The sequence below is a fragment of the Microcaecilia unicolor genome, chromosome 2 (genome assembly GCF_901765095.1).
Source record: "Microcaecilia unicolor chromosome 2, aMicUni1.1, whole genome shotgun sequence".
Taxonomy (NCBI): domain Eukaryota; kingdom Metazoa; phylum Chordata; class Amphibia; order Gymnophiona; family Siphonopidae; genus Microcaecilia; species Microcaecilia unicolor.
Genome location: NC_044032.1, coordinates 104857013 through 104875592, shown reverse-complemented (window position 1 = coordinate 104875592; position 18580 = coordinate 104857013). Strand labels below are relative to the sequence as shown.

At 39.0% G+C, this 18580-nt stretch overlaps 1 protein-coding gene across 4 annotated transcripts in view; it reads right to left on the bottom strand.

The window, feature by feature from the left end:
* The window catches only part of IPO11 (importin 11), an 813637-nt gene that overhangs the window by 608470 nt on the left and 186587 nt on the right, over window positions 1–18580 (bottom strand). For all 4 annotated transcript variants that reach the window (XM_030193171.1, XM_030193174.1, XM_030193172.1 and 1 more), the window contains 3 exons: window positions 17033–17066; window positions 15528–15568; window positions 1252–1368 (listed from right to left, as the gene is read on the bottom strand). In XM_030193171.1, the coding sequence (XP_030049031.1) occupies window positions 1252–1368; window positions 15528–15568; window positions 17033–17066 (192 nt within the window). The remainder of the gene's footprint in view (window positions 1–1251; window positions 1369–15527; window positions 15569–17032; window positions 17067–18580) is intronic.

Genomic DNA, 18580 nt, shown 5'->3' with positions numbered 1-18580 from the left:
AGGAGAATTAACAGAATGGCAGAAAAGTGGAAAAGAGAAACTGGAACCAACATGATAGAAAAATAAAATGACCAGACAACAAAGGTAGAAAAGGCATTTTATTTTGAATTTATAACTGAAATATGTTAGCTTGATGTAATTTTATTGTGTTCAATAGAAAAAGAAACACATTTCTATTTTTATTTCTCCACAGTTGCAGTACATACCAAGGTTCCGAGTTCAATTTGTGTCCACATATTTTTATTTCTAATTTGTGATCCTTTGTTCTTTATTTGTTGAGAGTCTGTCAGTGTGATTGTAATGGTAGGTGGGAAGATTGGAGGGGAGGCAATAAAGAGAGGGAATTGGGGGGGGGGCTTATTTTCTGCCCTGGGCCCTAGCATGTCTAACACTAGTCCTGACCCTTACTGTAGCTGGTAAGGATTCCCAACCTCTATCAGCTGAGGACCTCTTCTACTAAGCTTGGCATATAGCGACAACATCCTTGAGTCACCAATAACTAAGAATGCATGGGGTGCCAGCATCAGTGACTCAAGGAGTTGCTGCTGTCTGCCAAGCTTGGTAAACGAGTTCTGGCTGTCCTCATAGGAAGTCTTCAGCTGACAGAGCTTGGGGATCCTCATGAGCTAAAGTATATTTTAAGTTGGGAGGTGCAGGGGTAGAGGTGGAGAGTGGGGAGAGGAAGAGGGCAGGGAAGAGAGAAAATTTTGTGCCCACCCAAAATTGGCTGTCCAGCTAAGCCACTGGGTACAGCCCTATTATGTAATCCTGTTTAGTATATTCTGTATTAAAACTAATTGGCATTTTTTAGAAAATATGTACACTAACTTTCTAAATTAAGCCAATCAAACTATGTAACAATAAACAGCAAGAAATACTTTTAACCAAAGTTCACTGAAGGACTGTACTACTATTGTGGGGTGAACGGTAAGACATGAAACTAAATGTAACTTGCCTTCAGAAAGAAAAACCTATTCTAAAATGCCTTTAATACATGCTCTTGGTGTGACCTTTTACAGTTGTAATCTTAAGGTACTATATTTATCTTGTTCTTAATTGTTTAAATATTTGAGTTAAACTTTTATGAGATTAGAACCAACAATACTGAAAATTCAGAATGTCTGATTCTTCAAAGCCAGTTTTGAAAACAGCATTAAATATTTGAACCAGGAGAAAGAAGATACTATACAAAAGACTTCTGGTCACACAAACGTAATACTTAATGCAACATAATTGAAGATATGATCTTACCTGCATGTTGACCCTCTCAATGACACAGGAAAGTACATGCAAGATATGCATCTTTGTATCACATTCTCCAACATTCTGTAGTAGCTGGAAGAGGAGACTGAATATAGATTCCAGGTACTATAGGGAAAAATGGAGAAACTGAAATGAAAACAAAACCCAGAAGAAAACCAGGAGTTGATACTGTGTCTATGCAGTGGATCTAACTCAGTTTATTAAAGTATAAAGTATTCTTCAGTGATAACTCATGACTGGAAATGGTTCTTCATAACACAAAGGTGCCACAAAGTAACCACTAACCATATGCTAAAGTTCAGGTTGTAAAAAAACTAATCCAAGTACTTCATTACCAGGGAGATATATTTTTTTGCGAAGTGACAATTCTGAGGACATTAATGCTGCAAATAATTACCTGCCTACACTTGCAGCAAAGCTTCAAAGACTGAATCATGAAGCCTTAGTTTGTTTTGCCTCTCTTGGAACCGAGGGCTTGTTTTACAACGCCGCACTGATTCCCATGTGGCAAATGAGAGAAAGCCCATAGGAAGCCTCTCTTTTGTTACACCAAGAATTGGTAGTGCGGCTTTGTAAAAGAAGCCCTAAGGTCTTTCGCAGCTTGTTTCATTATTTTATTACCAGTGTATTTTATTTATTAGGATTTATTTACCGCCTTTTTGAAGGGATTCACTCAAGGCGGTGTACAGTAAGAATAAATCAAACATGAGCAATATCCAATTACAGCAGTAAGAAATATTCAAATAACAATAAAAAGTATTGCATAGTACACTACTTACAATGTCAACACAATACGTAATAGAACATTTTAACTGACAGTGAAGGGTATAAGCAAAGATGGAACATATAGATAGGTAAGAGAATAAGAGGAGTTAGAAAATAAGGTGACTAATTTAATGAAAGGTGTACATAAGTCAGAGAGATGGTTAATTATCATCTCAGCTAGGGTAGGATCAGATAAACATGTCCTGCTGCTGTATGTGCAGCCCGTGTCACTCCTTATGTGTGTGTGAGTGAGACTAACAAGTTAGTTATTTTTTAGTGCTTATTAGTCTTGAATGCATTGCTAAAATTACTACTAATCCTGTGATGCTGAAAAACAGTGAAAGGACAGTTACAAAAAAAATACTTTTTTTAAGGAATAATGAATATTAGAAATGTATATCCATCCTGCCTTTACCCTTTATGTCTGTTCTTTTTACTTACTTCAAATGAATTTTCTGCTTGTTCTCTCTTTTGTTCAGTTACAGTGAGACCTAGCTCAAAATACAGTGAAGAAAAGAAGATAAAACCTACTGATATGGGCTAGGGTCCATGGTCAATGCCAACAGATGATATTTCTTGAGTAAAACTCAAACACGTTCTTGGAACCCTGAAATTGAAGGCACTGACTTATTCCAGCATAACCACACAGACTCTGTCCATAAGCAACATTTGAAGTCTGGACAGAATTAGCCTGTCCAGGTCAAAGCCTTTTCCGGGAGAACATGAACAATGTTCTTCAAATCAAAGTGTATACAATACCAGTAATAATAATAATAATAATATGACAATTTTATCCTACACTTCCCATAAAAGTTCAGTGTGGCTGACAAAAAAGTGAACTGGCCCAACGCCAGGAATATTACATATCAACTAATCATAAAAAAAATAATAATCACATTAAAAATGTCCTAAACAAAAGTTTTCAACAATTTTCTAAAGATCATATAATTTCAATGCCTTCACAAATTAATAGGTGATTGGCAGCTAAATCAGCCAATGTACCCTAAAAAAACAGTTTATAAACAACCTGTTTGGGGTCCAGATACTGTAAAAGTAGCAAACATCTAGCTCCAGGCATAATGTTTCTATAAAATACTCGTACCAGACCTATCATATACTTGGGTGCTTTGCCGTGCACAATTTTAAAAAACAAGGCAATAAAGTTTAAATACCACCCGCACCTTCACTGGCAACCAATGCAACCGTAACAATAATGGGGAAACTCTATCAAATCAAGAAACCTTAAATATTAGTCATGCAGTGGTACTTAATAATGTCTGAACCTTTTTTAAAATAGTATCCTTACAGCTTAAGTAGATGATATTATAATAATCGATATGCAATAATACAATAGCCTGCACAATCGATCTACACACTTCAAAAATAAAATTTTATCTTATACGGCATAACTTCCATAACATAACAAACACCTTATGGGCTACTCTATTCACCTATTCTTTAAACAAAAGATATTTATCAAAACTAATGCCCAAAATTTTAAGAGATGACTCCAATGGATAATTAATATGATCAATACACTACCAAACACTATAAACTTTTTTTTATCCTTAATAATTTTAAGTCTGAAATAAGCTGCCCATCCATCTATTATATCAATCGCCTTAGATGCACTAGAGACTACATTTAACAATTGATCTTCAAAAGAAATAAAAACAGTTTTATCATCTGCATACATCAAAATCCTAAAACCCTACTCAGCTAACATTTTACCCAAAGGTACCATGATAAAGTTAAAAAGAATGGGAGACAAAGGAGAGCCCTGGGGAACTCCACAACTTGGAACCCACTCAGAAGAGCAAGATCCATTCATTCTCATAGTAACAGTAAATGACGGCAGATAAAGACCTGTACGGCCCATCCAGTCTGCCCAACAAGATAAACTCATTTTACATAGTATGTGATACTTTATATGTATATCCTTCTCTGCTCATATCCAGCAGATTGCCAAGACCTGTCGTTTCTTTCTTTACAACATCCGTAAAATCCGCCCCTTTCTTTCCGAGCACTCTACCAAAACCCTCATCCACACCCTTGTCACCTCTCGTTTAGACTACTGCAATCTGCTTCTTGCTGGCCTCCCACTTAGTCACCTCTCCCCTCTCCAATCGGTTCAAAACTCTGCTGCCCGTCTCGTCTTCCACCAGGGCTGCTTTACTCATACTACCCCTCTCCTCAAGTCGCTTCACTGGCTCCCTATCCGTTTTCGCATCCTGTTCAAACTTCTTCTACTAACCTATAAATGTATTCACTCTGCTGCTCCCCAGTATCTCTCCACACTCGTCCTTCCCTACACCCCTTCCCGTGCACTCCGCTCCATGGATAAATCCTTCTTATCTGTTCCCTTCTCCACTACTTCCAACTCCAGACTTCGCGCCTTCTGTCTCGCTGCACCCTACGCCTGGAATAAACTTCCTGAGCTCCTACGTCTTGCCCCATCCTTGGCCACCTTTAAATCTAGACTGAAAGCCCACCTCTTTAACATTGCTTTTGACTCGTAACCACTTGTAACCACTCGCCTCCTCCTACCCTCCTCTCTTCCTTCCCGTTCACATTAATTATTTTTTGTCTATTAGATTGTAAGCTCTTTGAGCAGGGACTGTCTTTCTTCTATGTTTGTGCAGTGCTGCGTATGCCTTGTAGCACTATAGAAATGCTAAATAGTAGTAGTAGTAGTAAGTCTGCCCAGTACTGTTCTTGTACTAAGTTCTGAAGCTAACATCGAAGCCCCTTAAAATTTACACTCCAGCCCATCCCTATCTATTCAGTCAAGATCAGGGTGTAGACCGTAGAAGTCTGCCCAGCTCTCATTTTGTTTCCAATTACTGGCGTCGCCACCCACACTCCGCTAAGATTCCATGGAACCATTCCTTAACAGGATTCCTTTGTGTTTATCCCACGCATGTTTGAATTCTATTACCATTTTCATCTCCACCATCTCCCGCGGGACGGTATTTCACACATCCACCACCCTCTCCGTGAAAAAATACTTCCTAACATTACTCCTGAGTCTGCCCCCCTTCAACCTCAATTCATGTCCTCTAGTTCTACTGCATTCCCGTCTCCGGAAAAGGTTTGTTTGTGGATTAATACCTTTCAAATATTTGAACGTCTGTATCATATCACCCCTGTTTCTCCTTTTCTCCAAGGTATACATATTCAGGTCAGCAAGTCTCTCCTCGTACGGTTTGCAACGCAAATCCCATACCATTTTCATAGCTTTTCTTTGTACCGCTTCCAGTCTTTTTACATCTTTAGCAAGATACGGCCTCCAAAACTGAACACAATACTCCAAGTGGGGCCTCACTAACGACTTGTAGAGGGGCAACAACACCTCCTTTCTTCTGCTGGTTATGCCCATCTCAACGCAGCCTAGCATCCTTCTGGCCAAGGCCATCGCCTTGTCACATTGTTTCTTCACCTTCAGATCCTCCAACACCCCAAGTTATTCTCACCTTATAACTTCTATTAGTTTTTTTTTTAAAAACCTTCAAACCACCGAAGAACAACTCCTCCCACCCCATAAAAATCCAAAAGAGATAATAGTACTATATGATCCACTAAATCGAATGCACAAGAAAGGTCATATTGCATTAACGAAACCTTCCTACCCATACTAACTGCTTGTCTAAGCTCCAATGTCAACATAGCCAAAACTGTCTCTGTGCTAAAACCATTCCTAAACACCAACTGAGATCCATGCAAAATATTATGATAAGTTAATATTTACCTATTAACTTAGCAGCAGTAAGATCTTGATAGGATAGGAAACAAATGTATCTGAATGTTCATTTAAGAGCAGTATGTGTATAAGGGATGAGATGTTTGAGAGCAAGAGCAAAGCCTAAACATTTTTAAGGGGGGGGGGGGGGTGCAGCTCCCCCTCCCCCCACACCTTAATATCCTGACTGCTGCAGTCTTCACCCGGCAGCAGCATTATGAGTGCCGCTGCCCAGGTGAAGACTACAGCCAACCTCCTTAACTGCAGTAGACAGGATTTTAAGGTGGGGGTGGAGGCTGGATCTGACAGGGGGGGTGTACACCACTGACACACCTTGTTTAAATACGCCACTGTTTGAAAGAGAGAGGGAGAGAGACAGACAGAGAGAGCGAGAGAAAGTGTCACATGACAATTAAAATGTAAAAGTAGGCCAGAGATTCTCAAGAATCTTTGGCGAAGAGGAGGGAATTGTAAATGTGAATTTAGACTTGGTGCCCATGGGTAAAGCAAGAGTTAATATTGTGAGCTTTAAGTATTAGGAAAAATAGAGAAAAATCCTCTAAAGTTAAAAGGAGCGTTCCATATTCATAGCCACAAAGTGCTTAAGAAAGAGAAATAGTATATGTGAAAAAGAATGTGTTGATAAGATTGTAGCCTCTTTTAATTAAAAATCATACATTCCTTTTTCTATAAATCATATAAATATGAACACAGCATGAGTTATTGTTGAAGGCAGTATTGCAGTGCCATGGGGTGTGTGTATACTGTATTTACTGACATCTCTTGGCCAGCTTCTTAAATGGAATAAACAGCTGGCAGAGATATGTTTACATTTTTTTTATTAACAATCCCAAGCTATTATATAATCTCTACAATTCTCAATAGGCTCATGCTGATGTCTTTCACCAATTAAAAGCACCTCTGAGAGGGGCTAGACAGGATGGAAGAATTGGCAAAGCTGAAATAACAGACATAGAACATTTCACATATATTATCACCCTTTTGACAATTTGCAACTGCTGAAGTTTAAAGTAAATGTCATTCTTCTGAAATGTTCTGTGACAGGTGTTAATGTTCATTATCAACTGTACTGTCAGATATGCACAACTTCTCAATACAATTTTAGGAAGAACATCAAAAAGATGATAAGCTTTCAGTGACTATCTGTCATGTGAAAGCTGGACGACATACAGCAAAATCCAAGACAGATTTTCCAACCCTGAGGCTGTAGTCTGGAAAACAGATATAGCAGATTACCTAATTAAACAAAATCTTGAAAAAAAGAAAATGTAGATATTCAACTAGTAAAAGAAAAAGGCATACTTTCACCCCCCCCCCCCCCCAAAAAAAAAAAAAAAAAAAAACATGCATGAAGCTTCACTGATCAGTATAGATGATTTTCTTGCAGGTCAATTAAAGCCAGATTATGGGGCAAATATGTTCAAAATATGAAATCTGGTCTAAACAGTATTGAAAAGTCACTTCTATTACAGATACTTCAATCCACTCAATGGTATCAAATCTAACTTTGAATGGCGTTTCATTGTATATTGAGTGGCAGAAGGAAAAACGCTTTGTCAAACAAAAGTTTTCATGCTTTAAACAGATGCTTTTTGAAACTTAACCGGAATAATACTGCTGCAGAGTTCTATCTAGTGATATTTAACCTAAAGTAAACTCAAGTCTGGTGATTGTTTATAGGGTAACAGTCTATAAAAAAGATGTTGAAGCCACATGGGTTTCACATCTAAAGAAGGAACTTACACGATCTTTAAATCTTATGTACTGCATTTTTTAGCTGGTTTTCTTTTAAAAATATATATGTTGCAAACGTACATTTTTTTCAAGCATGGGGTTCAATTCTCTTGCTTTGACAGTGGTTAGTCTGTACCTCACCATGTCCCCAATAAGATTAGATGAAAGATCATTAATCCCTCACACTGTACATAGATTCTCAATCTCAAATAGCCAACAAACAATTCTCAGATCACTTACTTGGATCTTAGCCAAAAGACAAAGATGTAATCGAACACGTATATAGATATAGGAATCTCTGCATGATTTAAAATTAATAAAGTTAAATATTATTTTTTTTGTTACATTTGTACCCCGCACTTTCCCACTCATGGCAGGCTCAATGCGGCTTACATGGGGCAATGGAGGGTTAAGTGACTTGCCCAGAGTCACAAGGAGCTGCCTGTGCCGGGAATCGAACTCAGTTCCTCAGTTCCCCAGGACCAAAGTCCACCACCCTAACCACTAGGCCACTCCTCCACTGAAGGAACCATTTCCTAATCATATGGTTATGTCACTAGTAAAACCTGAGATCTAGGACAGGGTTAAGATATATAAAGAAGGTTAACTCCAACATAGGGTTCTGTGGTTTGTCTATAGATATCCTTTCCCTTCAAAAAGGGTCTTTACTTTTGACAAAAATTGTACTGTAGCATCTCTCCTACAGATTTTACATTCAGATTGTCAGAATACACTGACCTTAATGAACCTGACAATATGAGAATGGCAACAGCACACCATCTACTTGATTGGATGGTAACTGTAACACAGCAAAACTGTTATGTGGCAGCCATGTTTGGTTTGTGCAAGCTACACAAATTTCAAAGGAACTGTATGTTAGAATGTATTTATGAGCTTACCATTCATTACACATTATAATTGATGGCAATATTCATTCAGACTTCGAATGTTAAACAGGAAATATTTAGTGCTTTCTGTTTGGCAGTTGTGATATCTCAAAGAGAAATAATTTCCTTATTTATTTTAATTTGATACACAAGAGACCATTCTGGTAGCCTTTCAAGATGAGTCTGTCAGTGTCTGGATCAATGTGGATGATATTTATGGATACTATTGGATTTGTCATCTCCATTTAATCTGGTTAATACAGATCTTTTGTTGCATTGTTATAGTGAAATTGGTATTACAGGTATAAGGCTCTTTGTGCAGGATTGCAAAGTGAGATGAATGGTTCATTTGATTTCTTTGCTTTGGGCTTTTCAATGAACATTTAGATTTGGCAGGATTTTTATGCAATGTCCAGATTTTTCTTCTTTCGAAAGAGGATGAATTGCTTATAGAGAAGTTAAATACTAGTCTGCAGATTATTGAATGCTGGCTGTGTTTAAAAATCTATCCCTTAATAAACAAAATAACATATCTTGATGATAGGAGGCAGCCCTTGAACAACCTTATGGTCTCTTAATTTGGTCTGGAAGATGTATGTTGTGAACGAGCTACAGAAGAGTAGCCATTATCTTGATCCAGAAGTTTTCAGCCCAGTCCTCAGGACACATCCAGTCACTCAGAGTTTCAGGATAATCATAATGAATATACAGGAGATAGATTCGCATATAGTGGGCGCACTACATATTGTAGTTACATTGAAAATCAGACCGGTTTGGTGTGTCCTGAGGACTGGGTTGAGAACTCCTGTTTTGACAAATGCACCTTAGCTGGGTCTTATAGTTGAAGATTTGCAGTCTTATCTCAGTGAAATATATAATCTGGTAGTCAATTAAACATGATACTGTTTGTGACTGGAATAGCTTCTACATAAGGATAAGGCAGAATTGCTTAACAAATATTTCTATTCTGTGTTCACAGATGACGGGGCCAGGAATAGAACCATAAAAGACAAACACAAATAGGAACGGACGTGAGGTAGACCTTGAACAATTTTCAGAGGAATCTGTTGAGGAGCTAGTTAAACTATAGGTAGACAAAGCTATAAACAGCATACATCCGAGAGTACTGAAGAAACTTAGGGAAGTTCTGGTGGCTCCCTCTGACTGACATTTTTAACGCTTCTCTAGAGTTGGGAGTGGTCCCAGAAGAAGGGAGAAGGGAGGATGTGGTCCCTCTCCACAACAGCAAAAGCAAGAAGGAAATTGGGAACTACAGGCTGCTTAAGTCTAACCACTTTGATAAGAGAATAGTGAGGTTTCTGGAATCCAGGAAGGTTTACTAAAGCAGGTCTTGTCAAACAAATCGGATTAATTTTTTTTTTTAACTTGGTGACTAAAGAGTTGGATTGAGGGAGAGCACTAGATGTAGTGTACCTAGATTTTAGCAAAGCCTTTGACAAGTGTTCCACTTAGGCAACTTATAAACTGAATGCTCTTGGTAAGTGCCCTAAAGTGACTGATTAGTGATTGGAACTAGTTTTAAAAGTGTAATAGTTTAAAATACCTGATACACCCACTCTCATATCAATATCAGAGTGGTTTACACTCCAAATATCCAAAGTAAAACAGAAAAGAATAATATTGTACACAGAAGTTCTCATAAAGAAAAGTAAGCATATGAAAAAGCAAAGGAGGAAAAAGCCTCAAGAAACTTCCAGCAATAAACAATTAGCTGGTCGAACAGGACTTCCTCATCATTGGAATTAACCTCCCAATGCTATACAATTTTTTTTATTAAATTTCAATATTCATCCACATTTAGAAATATTTAGCTGCATAGTGTCTTTCTCCAACTCAGACTGTGGATGAATACTGAAATTTAATAAAAGATTTGTATAGCATTGGAAGGTTTTTTTAAGCCAATGATGAGAAAGTCCTGCTCAACCAGCTAATTGTTTATTGCTGAGAGCTTCTTGAGGCTTTTTCCTTCCTTGCTTTTTCATATGCTTACTTTTCATTATGAGAATTTCTCTTTACAATATTATTACTGTTGGTTGAAATTGGTTCTCATCCCAGTGTGTTATTTTGCAGATGAAACAGAAAATTACAGGATAGAATAACAAACCACTCACAGTTGAAGGTGACAAACAGTGGTTGTAAACAGAGCTCATGCTGAGGAAAAGGAGGTTCCAAGTGGTGCGCCATAAGTACTGGTTCTTGGCCCAGTTCTTTTTAACATTTTTAAAATTATATAGCAGATGGGCTATCTGGTAAGGTTTGCCTCTTTGCAGATGATACCAAAAGCTACAATAGGGTACACACCCCTGATGGTGTGGATAACATAAGGAAGGACCTAGCAAAGCTTGAAAAATGGTTCAAAATTTGGCAGCTAAGATTTAATGATAAAGAACAGCATTATGCATTCGGCTACAAAAAGCCAAGGGCGTAGTACAGTTTATTTAGTTAAAGTACTTCTGTACATGAAAGAGGAGTGGGACTTGGGGGTGATCATACGTGATGATCTTAAGGTGGCCAAACAGATAGAAATGGTGACAGCAAAAGCCAGAATTCAAGAAAGCTTGGGACAAGTACATAGGATCTCTAAGGGAGAGGAAGGGATAATAGATGGTGTGATGGGCACACTGTATGGCCAAGTGGACAAATACCAGAATTCAAAATACCTTCTGGGAAGTATGAAATCCTCCTAAAATCACAGGTCAGGAATCTTGGGATACTGTAACACTCGTCACTCTCTCTGACCCCACAAATTCAAACAACCTTCAAAAATTGTCTCTATTAACGACACCTTTAAGACCTCTAAGGTCCTCTCAAGAATCATCATTATCTGTACCCTCATCCAAAGAAATAGTATGATGTGATACCCACTAGCAAGCCTTCTCATGGGTAGCCCCTACGCTCTGGAATTTATTCTCAGAGGGGCTACATAAAACTCGAGACTACCTCTACTTCAGGAAGCAGGTGAAAGCCTGAATCTTCTCCCAAGCCTTTAATACATAGGGTGACTGATTATACACTCATTCTGCACCTAGACTAGCTTGCAACACAAACCATAACTTAGATCAGTTCCTTATCTCTTGCTTAACTATACAACGAACTTGCCCTGAGTTTAGCTAACCACCAAATTATCCCAACTGACTCTGTACCACACATCTTGTTCCCATCCTATATCTGCTCTAGGTCCCTTAGCTATATGGCAAGCCCTATTGTAGAAAACCTCTAGCATCGTATCTATGTTAGTTGAATGTTCTAATGCATGCTTATTCGGTGTATCATTAGTTATTATGCTAACCTTGTATTATATCTCTGGTATTTGAATTCCAGTGTTGTTAAATGTGTATATTTTTGACACTTTCACAGTAGTTCTATTTTTAGGTTTAAATTTACCGTTTTCAAGTTTGTCTCTTATTATATTTATGTTTACTCTTGGTTATTTTGCTATTGTTATGCTGTGAACAAAATTGTAAGTTTTATGTTAAACTGTACCTGATGTACACTGCCTTGGAAGTACCTCTTCATAAAGGCGGTTAATAAATTCCAATAAATAAATATGATCTTTATCTGCCTTCATTTTCTCTGTCTCACTTGTAATTAATACTAAGGGAAGTGCAATAGCAGGAACCTGATTTCTGATGTCACTTTATAAATTCAACGCCACATATGGCGCTGCAGAAATACCACTGTAAGGATGCCCAAGCATATGACAATGCCAGTGAAGCTATCAAAGAATACTTATTTTTAAAACATACAAAAAAAACCCAGTTATTTTTTAAAGTTTCTGAAACTAGTTGAGCGTGCTGTTCACCACCGCTGCCTTGATTTTCTCTCCTCACATGCTATTCTTGACCCACTACAATCTGGTTTTCGCCCTCTCCACTCAACCGAAACTGCGCTTACTAAAGTCTCCAATGACCTATTACTGGCTAAATCCAGAGGTCAATATTCCATCCTCATTCTTCTTGATTTTTCCGCTGCTTTTGACACTGTCGATCACAGCATACTTCTCGATATCCTGTCCTCACTTGGATTCCAGGGCTCTGTCTTTTCCTGGTTCTCTTCCTACCTCTCCCTCCGCACCTTTAGTGTTCACTCTGGTGGATCCTCTTCTACTTCTATCCCTCTGCCTGTCGGCATACCTCAGAGTTCTGTTCTTGGCCCCCTCCTCTTTTCTAACTACACTGCTTCCCTTGGTTCATTAATCTCATCCCATGGCTTTTCCTACCATTTCTATGCTGATGACTCCCAAATCTACCTTTCTACCCCTGATATCTCACCTTGCATCCAAACCAAAGTTTCAGCGTGCTTGTCTGACATTGCTGTCTGGATGTCTCAACGCCACCTGAAATTAAACATGACCAAAACCGAGCTTCTCATTTTTCCCCCCAAACCCACCTCCCCACTCCCCCCCATTTTCTATTTCTGTTGATGGCTCTCTCATTCTCCCTGTCTCCTCAGCTCGAAACCTTGGGGTCATCTTTGACTCTTCTCTCTCCTTCTCTGCTCATATCCAGCAGATCGCCAAGACCTGTTTCTTTCTTTACAACATCCGTAAAATCCGCCCCTTTCTTTCCGAGCACTCTACCAAAACTCTCATCCACACCCTTGTCACCTCTCGTTTAGACTACTGAAATCTGCTTCTTGCTGGCCTCCCACTTAGTCACCTCTCCCCTCTCCAATCGGTTCAAAACTCTGCTGCCCGTCTCGTCTTCCACCAGGGCTGCTTTACTCATACTACCCCTCTCCTCAAGTCGCTTCACTGGCTCCCTATCCGTTTTCGCATCCTGTTCAAACTTATTCTACTAACCTATAAATGTACTCACTCTGCTGCTCCCCAGTATCTCTCCACACTCGTCCTTCCCTACACCCCTTCCCGTGCACTCCGCTCTATGAATAAATCCTTCTTATCTGGCCAGTATTCTCAGTGGAGGAGGGTAGTTAGTGGGGTCCCGCAGGGGTCTGTGCTGGGTCCGTTGCTTTTTAATGTATTTATAAATGACCTAGAGATGGGAATAACTAGTGAGGTAATTAAATTCGCCGATGACACAAAATTATTCAGGGTCGTCAAGTCGCAGGAGGAATGTGAACGATTACAGGAGGACCTTGCGAGACTGGGAGAATGGGCGTGCAAGTGGCAGATGAAGTTCAATGTTGACAAGTGCAAAGTGATGCATGTGGGTAAGAGGAACCCGAATTATAGCTACGTCTTGCAAGGTTCCGCGTTAGGAGTTACGGATCAAGAAAGGGATCTGGGTGTCGTCGTCAATGATACGCTGAAACCTTCTGCTCAGTGTGCTGCTGCGGCTAGGAAAGCGAATAGAATGTTGGGTGTTATTAGGAAGGGTATGGAGTCCAGGTGTGCGGATGTTATAATGCCGTTGTATCGCTCCATGGTGCGACCGCACCTGGAGTATTGTGTTCAGTACTGGTCTCCGTATCTCAAAAAAGATATAGTAGAATTGGAAAAGGTACAGCGAAGGGCGACGAAAATGATAGTGGGGATGGGACGACTTTCCTATGAAGAGAGGCTGAGAAGGCTAGGGCTTTTCAGCTTGGAGAAGAGACGGCTGAGGGGAGATATGATAGAAGTGTATAAAATAATGAGTGGAATGGATCGGGTGGATGTGAAGCGACTGTTCACGCTATCCAAAAATACTAGGACTAGAGGGCATGAGTTGAAGCTACAGTGTGGTAAATTTAAAACGAATCGGAGAAAATTTTTCTTCACCCAACGTGTAATTAGACTCTGGAATTCGTTGCCGGAGAACGTGGTACGGGCGGTTAGCTTGACGGAGTTTAAAAAGGGGTTAGATAGATTCCTAAAGGACAAGTCCATAGACCGCTATTAAATGGACTTGGAAAAATTCCGCATTTTTAGGTATAACTTGTCTGGAATGTTTTTACGTTTGGGGAGCGTGCCAGGTGCCCTTGACCTGGATTGGCCACTGTCGGTGACAGGATGCTGGGCTAGATGGACCTTTGGTCTTTCCCAGTATGGCACTACTTATGTACTTATCTGTTCCCTTCTCCACTACTGCCAACTCCAGACTTCGCGCCTTCTGTCTCGCTGCACCCTACGCCTGGAATAAACTTCCTGAGCCCCTAACGTCTTGCCCCATCCTTGGCCACCTTTAAATCTAGACGGAAAGCCCACCTCTTTAACATTGCTTTTGACTCGTAACCACTTCTAACCACTCGCCTCCACCTAACCTCTTCTCCTCCTTCCTGTACACATTAATTGATTTGATTACTTTATTTTTTGTCTATTAGATTGTAAGTTCTTTGAGCAGGGACTGTCTTTCTTCTATGTTTGTGCAGCGCTGCATACACCTTGTAGCGCTATAGAAATGCTAAATAGTAGTAGTAGTAGTAGTAAACTACAACTTCTTATGCTAAGTGATTGCAGTGTTCTCTAAATGGAATATTCTAAAATCTAGGTACCTGCATTTACGTGCCCCTTGCATAAATTAAATCAATGTACAGAATACTAGCACTTACACAGGTAAGTGAACACTTACCCAAAAGAATGCCAGGAGAGTGCCTAAGTGCTATTCTGTAAAAATGCATGTAAATGGGACATGGGTGAGGCTCCTAGTTATACTCATAACTTACAGAATACTTTAAGTTCTGCACATCCCTTCCACATTTACATGCCTGCAGTTATGCCATGTCTATAGTTGGTGTAACTATAGGTGCATAAATATAGGGTGTGCTGATACCGGATTATACTAGTATTCTATAATGGAATCTGAGCACCCAGATGCCATTACAGAATAGGTTCCTACCACACATCCTCAGAACACCTAAACAAAAGCACCCAGTTGCAGACTTCCTCCATATAGTCTACCATAAAAATACATGATGATAATCTTTTAAGACTACAATAATGATATACATAATAGGACTTTTTATTTTATATACTTCAGTAATATTCTTTAAACCATAAAATTTCACATCAGTTCTTAAACTGAATTACTCTTTCTCCTGCATTTTAACATTAGAGCTATACATTTAAATATGTAATATGGTTATGAAGTTGCTATTTTAAATTTAATGTCAACCCTGGATAAATTTAAACACATTCAAAAAAATAAACCACTTACCGGTAAAAACTGTTCTGTCCTGAACTCAAAGTCATCTACAGGTAAATGGTAGTTAAGAAAAATTAAAACAAACTTTATGTTATACTGTCACCAAAAAAAAAAGTTTTTTCAATTAAAAGTGTTCATTTTAAGTCAAATCTAGTAAATCACAGGGTAGCCATATACATTGTTAACTAGGAGTGCTGGATGTGATTTTTAACTCAAGGTCGAGGCCACCATGTTCATTCCACCACCAACTACACTATTTTTATTTTTTATTTATGCATTCTTGTATCCCACTGTTATCCAATAAACAAATTTTGGTTCAAAGTGGTTACAATTTACATTTTGGCGGAGTTACAATAGTGTTGTGCAATGTGGAGAGGGCATCTATAGTTCATGTGGTTATTTATAAAGTTTTGAAGAGACAGATTTGAAGAGGAGAAGGCAGTGGTAGCTTTTGTGTTCAATTGTAGAGTTTTGGTGATGTTTATTCATAGTTTTTGAAGGGTGGATTTGAAAAGAAGGTGGCAATATTTTTGTGATTAGCTGTAGAATTTTTTGAAGAGGTAGGTTTTCATTTCTTTTCTGAACTGGAGGAGATTTGTGATGCTTCTTAAGGTTTTTGGTATTGAGTTCCACCATTTGGAACCCTGATAGCTAGGAGAACATACAAAACATGATTATGAGCTCTACCAAAGAGTAACACTAAAGCTGAGCGACTGCATTCTTTCCAGAAATGGTAGCACATGTCCAATGTTTACAAGAGAAATTACAAAACAAATATAGCTGCTGATCAAAAAGCTTCATAGTTTTTCTTTCTAGATTAATGTAACAGCATTGAAGAGCATACACTAAAAATTTGGAACTTACTACACTGTTTGAACTTAATACACTATAAGGGAAATTCTTTAATTGTCTTGCACATATAAATGCAGCAAAAAGTGCCACTTACATGTACAAGCGTCCTAAGCGCTATTCTATAAGGGCATGTGTAATTGGCATAGCATCTAACTGTAAGGGGAGTATACACATAAACAGAGCATGGGTGGGACATGGGCGTGTCTCCCACTTACAAGCACAACTTATAGAATACTGTAATTGCACACGCTGCTTGCAGCACCAAAGCACGTCCATTTAAGCCTGAAAAAAATCAAGCTTAAGTGGATCTGCTTACATTTAGGCACACTAATGCAGATTTAAGCTAGTATTCTATAATGGAATCTGGGTACCCACATGCCATTATAGAATAGGCACTCCCTGCACTGCATCGGGGCATCTACAGCTAAGCCCTTTTATAGAATTCCCCCTTGTATTATCTAGTTTTCAGGCAAAAATAAAATTCTGCATCATGATGCTAAAATTCAGATTCTTTAAGCACACTGGTTCACCTTGTAATATTTCAGGAATCTCTCTTTTTCAGTAAAGGGGAGAAACCCAAACTCTGAAACAAATGTACTCCAGATTTCTAAAAGATTTTTCAGGAGTCAGCAAAGAATGCAAATTTTCCGTGACTGAAAGGATATTTAACTTCAGTGTTGTCGCTGATTCAATGCGAACCTGAAAAAGGAAAATTAGAAAATTAGGCCTAATGTACCTACTTAATATTTTCATAAACCCCTGATTCTACAAACGGTGACTAAAATTGCATGTACCCATCAGTGCGTATAGCCAATTTGTGTGTGCAACTTAATTGCTTAACAAACCAATCAGCACCAATAATTGGCTGCTAATAACCAATTATTGGTGTTAATTGATCTTAGGATTTATGTGCAGGTCGTATTCTATAACAATCCACGCATAAGTCCTAACGTGTAAAATTTTGGAAGCATGGTTTGGGGCATTTCAGGGGCGTTCCAAAATTTTACACGCATACAGAATTTGGCAGAACCACTCCTAATGTAGGCGCTGGAACTTAACAGCTTTTCGCAGGCGTAATTGCCGGCACCTAAAGTTAGGTGCGGTTTATGCCATAAGCGCTATTCTATAAAGGATGTGTACCCTTTATAGAATAGCACTCAACGTGTAAAATATTACCCCAAACTGTCTAACTAAAAGACAGAATACTAAAAGAGCAGTAGAAATGAGGTCTTACCCTGCTAATTTTCTTTCCTTTAAGGCACTCTAAACCGGTTCACAATGTCTACCAGCAGATGCAGACTGAGAACACCTGACTTTTTGAAACAATAAAATCTCTGTGCAGTTCCTTGCCAGCCAGTGTGTCAAAAAGCAAAGCAGAAAAATCTGTGGAACCCCAAATGGCTGTTTCCCTGACTCATCAGGCAAATGCATACAACCATTAAAAAACTGATTACGTAGCACTTTTTGTTCCTTTTTTTTTTTTTGAACCACAGATCCCCAAAAAAACAGATTAATTATGTACAACACAAACACCCATATCAACAGAATCTTCTTCAATCTTCATCTGAGACAATTTAACGTCCACGTCCTCCAATACAGATATTCACAGGAAGGGTTCTGCAACAGTCTGGAGTGCCTAAATAAAGAAAATTAGCAGGTAAGGCTTAATTTCTCCTTCCAAAGCAGCACTCCAGACTGATGAGAAGTACCAAACCAACATCAATTAAGGGCATGACCCCCTGAGACCAGAAGTCAATACTCCAGCCCCAAAAGCCACATCTTTACCTGAACAGCAGTCCGATAGTGCTTCACAAATGAATGCAGAGAGGACCAAACCGCTGCCCTGTAAATGTCCTCGACAGCAGAATAAGCCCATTTTCTGCCCAGAAGGCTGAAATCCCTCTCACTGAATCTACCTTACTAAAATAGTAATATAGTAAATGACAGCAGATAAAGACCTGAACGGTCCATCCAGTCTGCCCAACAAGATAAACTCATTTTAAATGATATGTAATACCTTATATGCATATCTGAGTTTGATTTGTCCCTGCCTTTCTCAGGACACAGACCGTAGAAGTTCGCCCTGCATCGGTTTTATTCTCCAAATACCGGCATCGCCACCCAATGTACGCTAAGATTCCATAGATCCATTTCCTTCTAAACAGGATTCCTTTGTGTTTATCCCATGCATGCTTGAATTCCATTACCGTTTT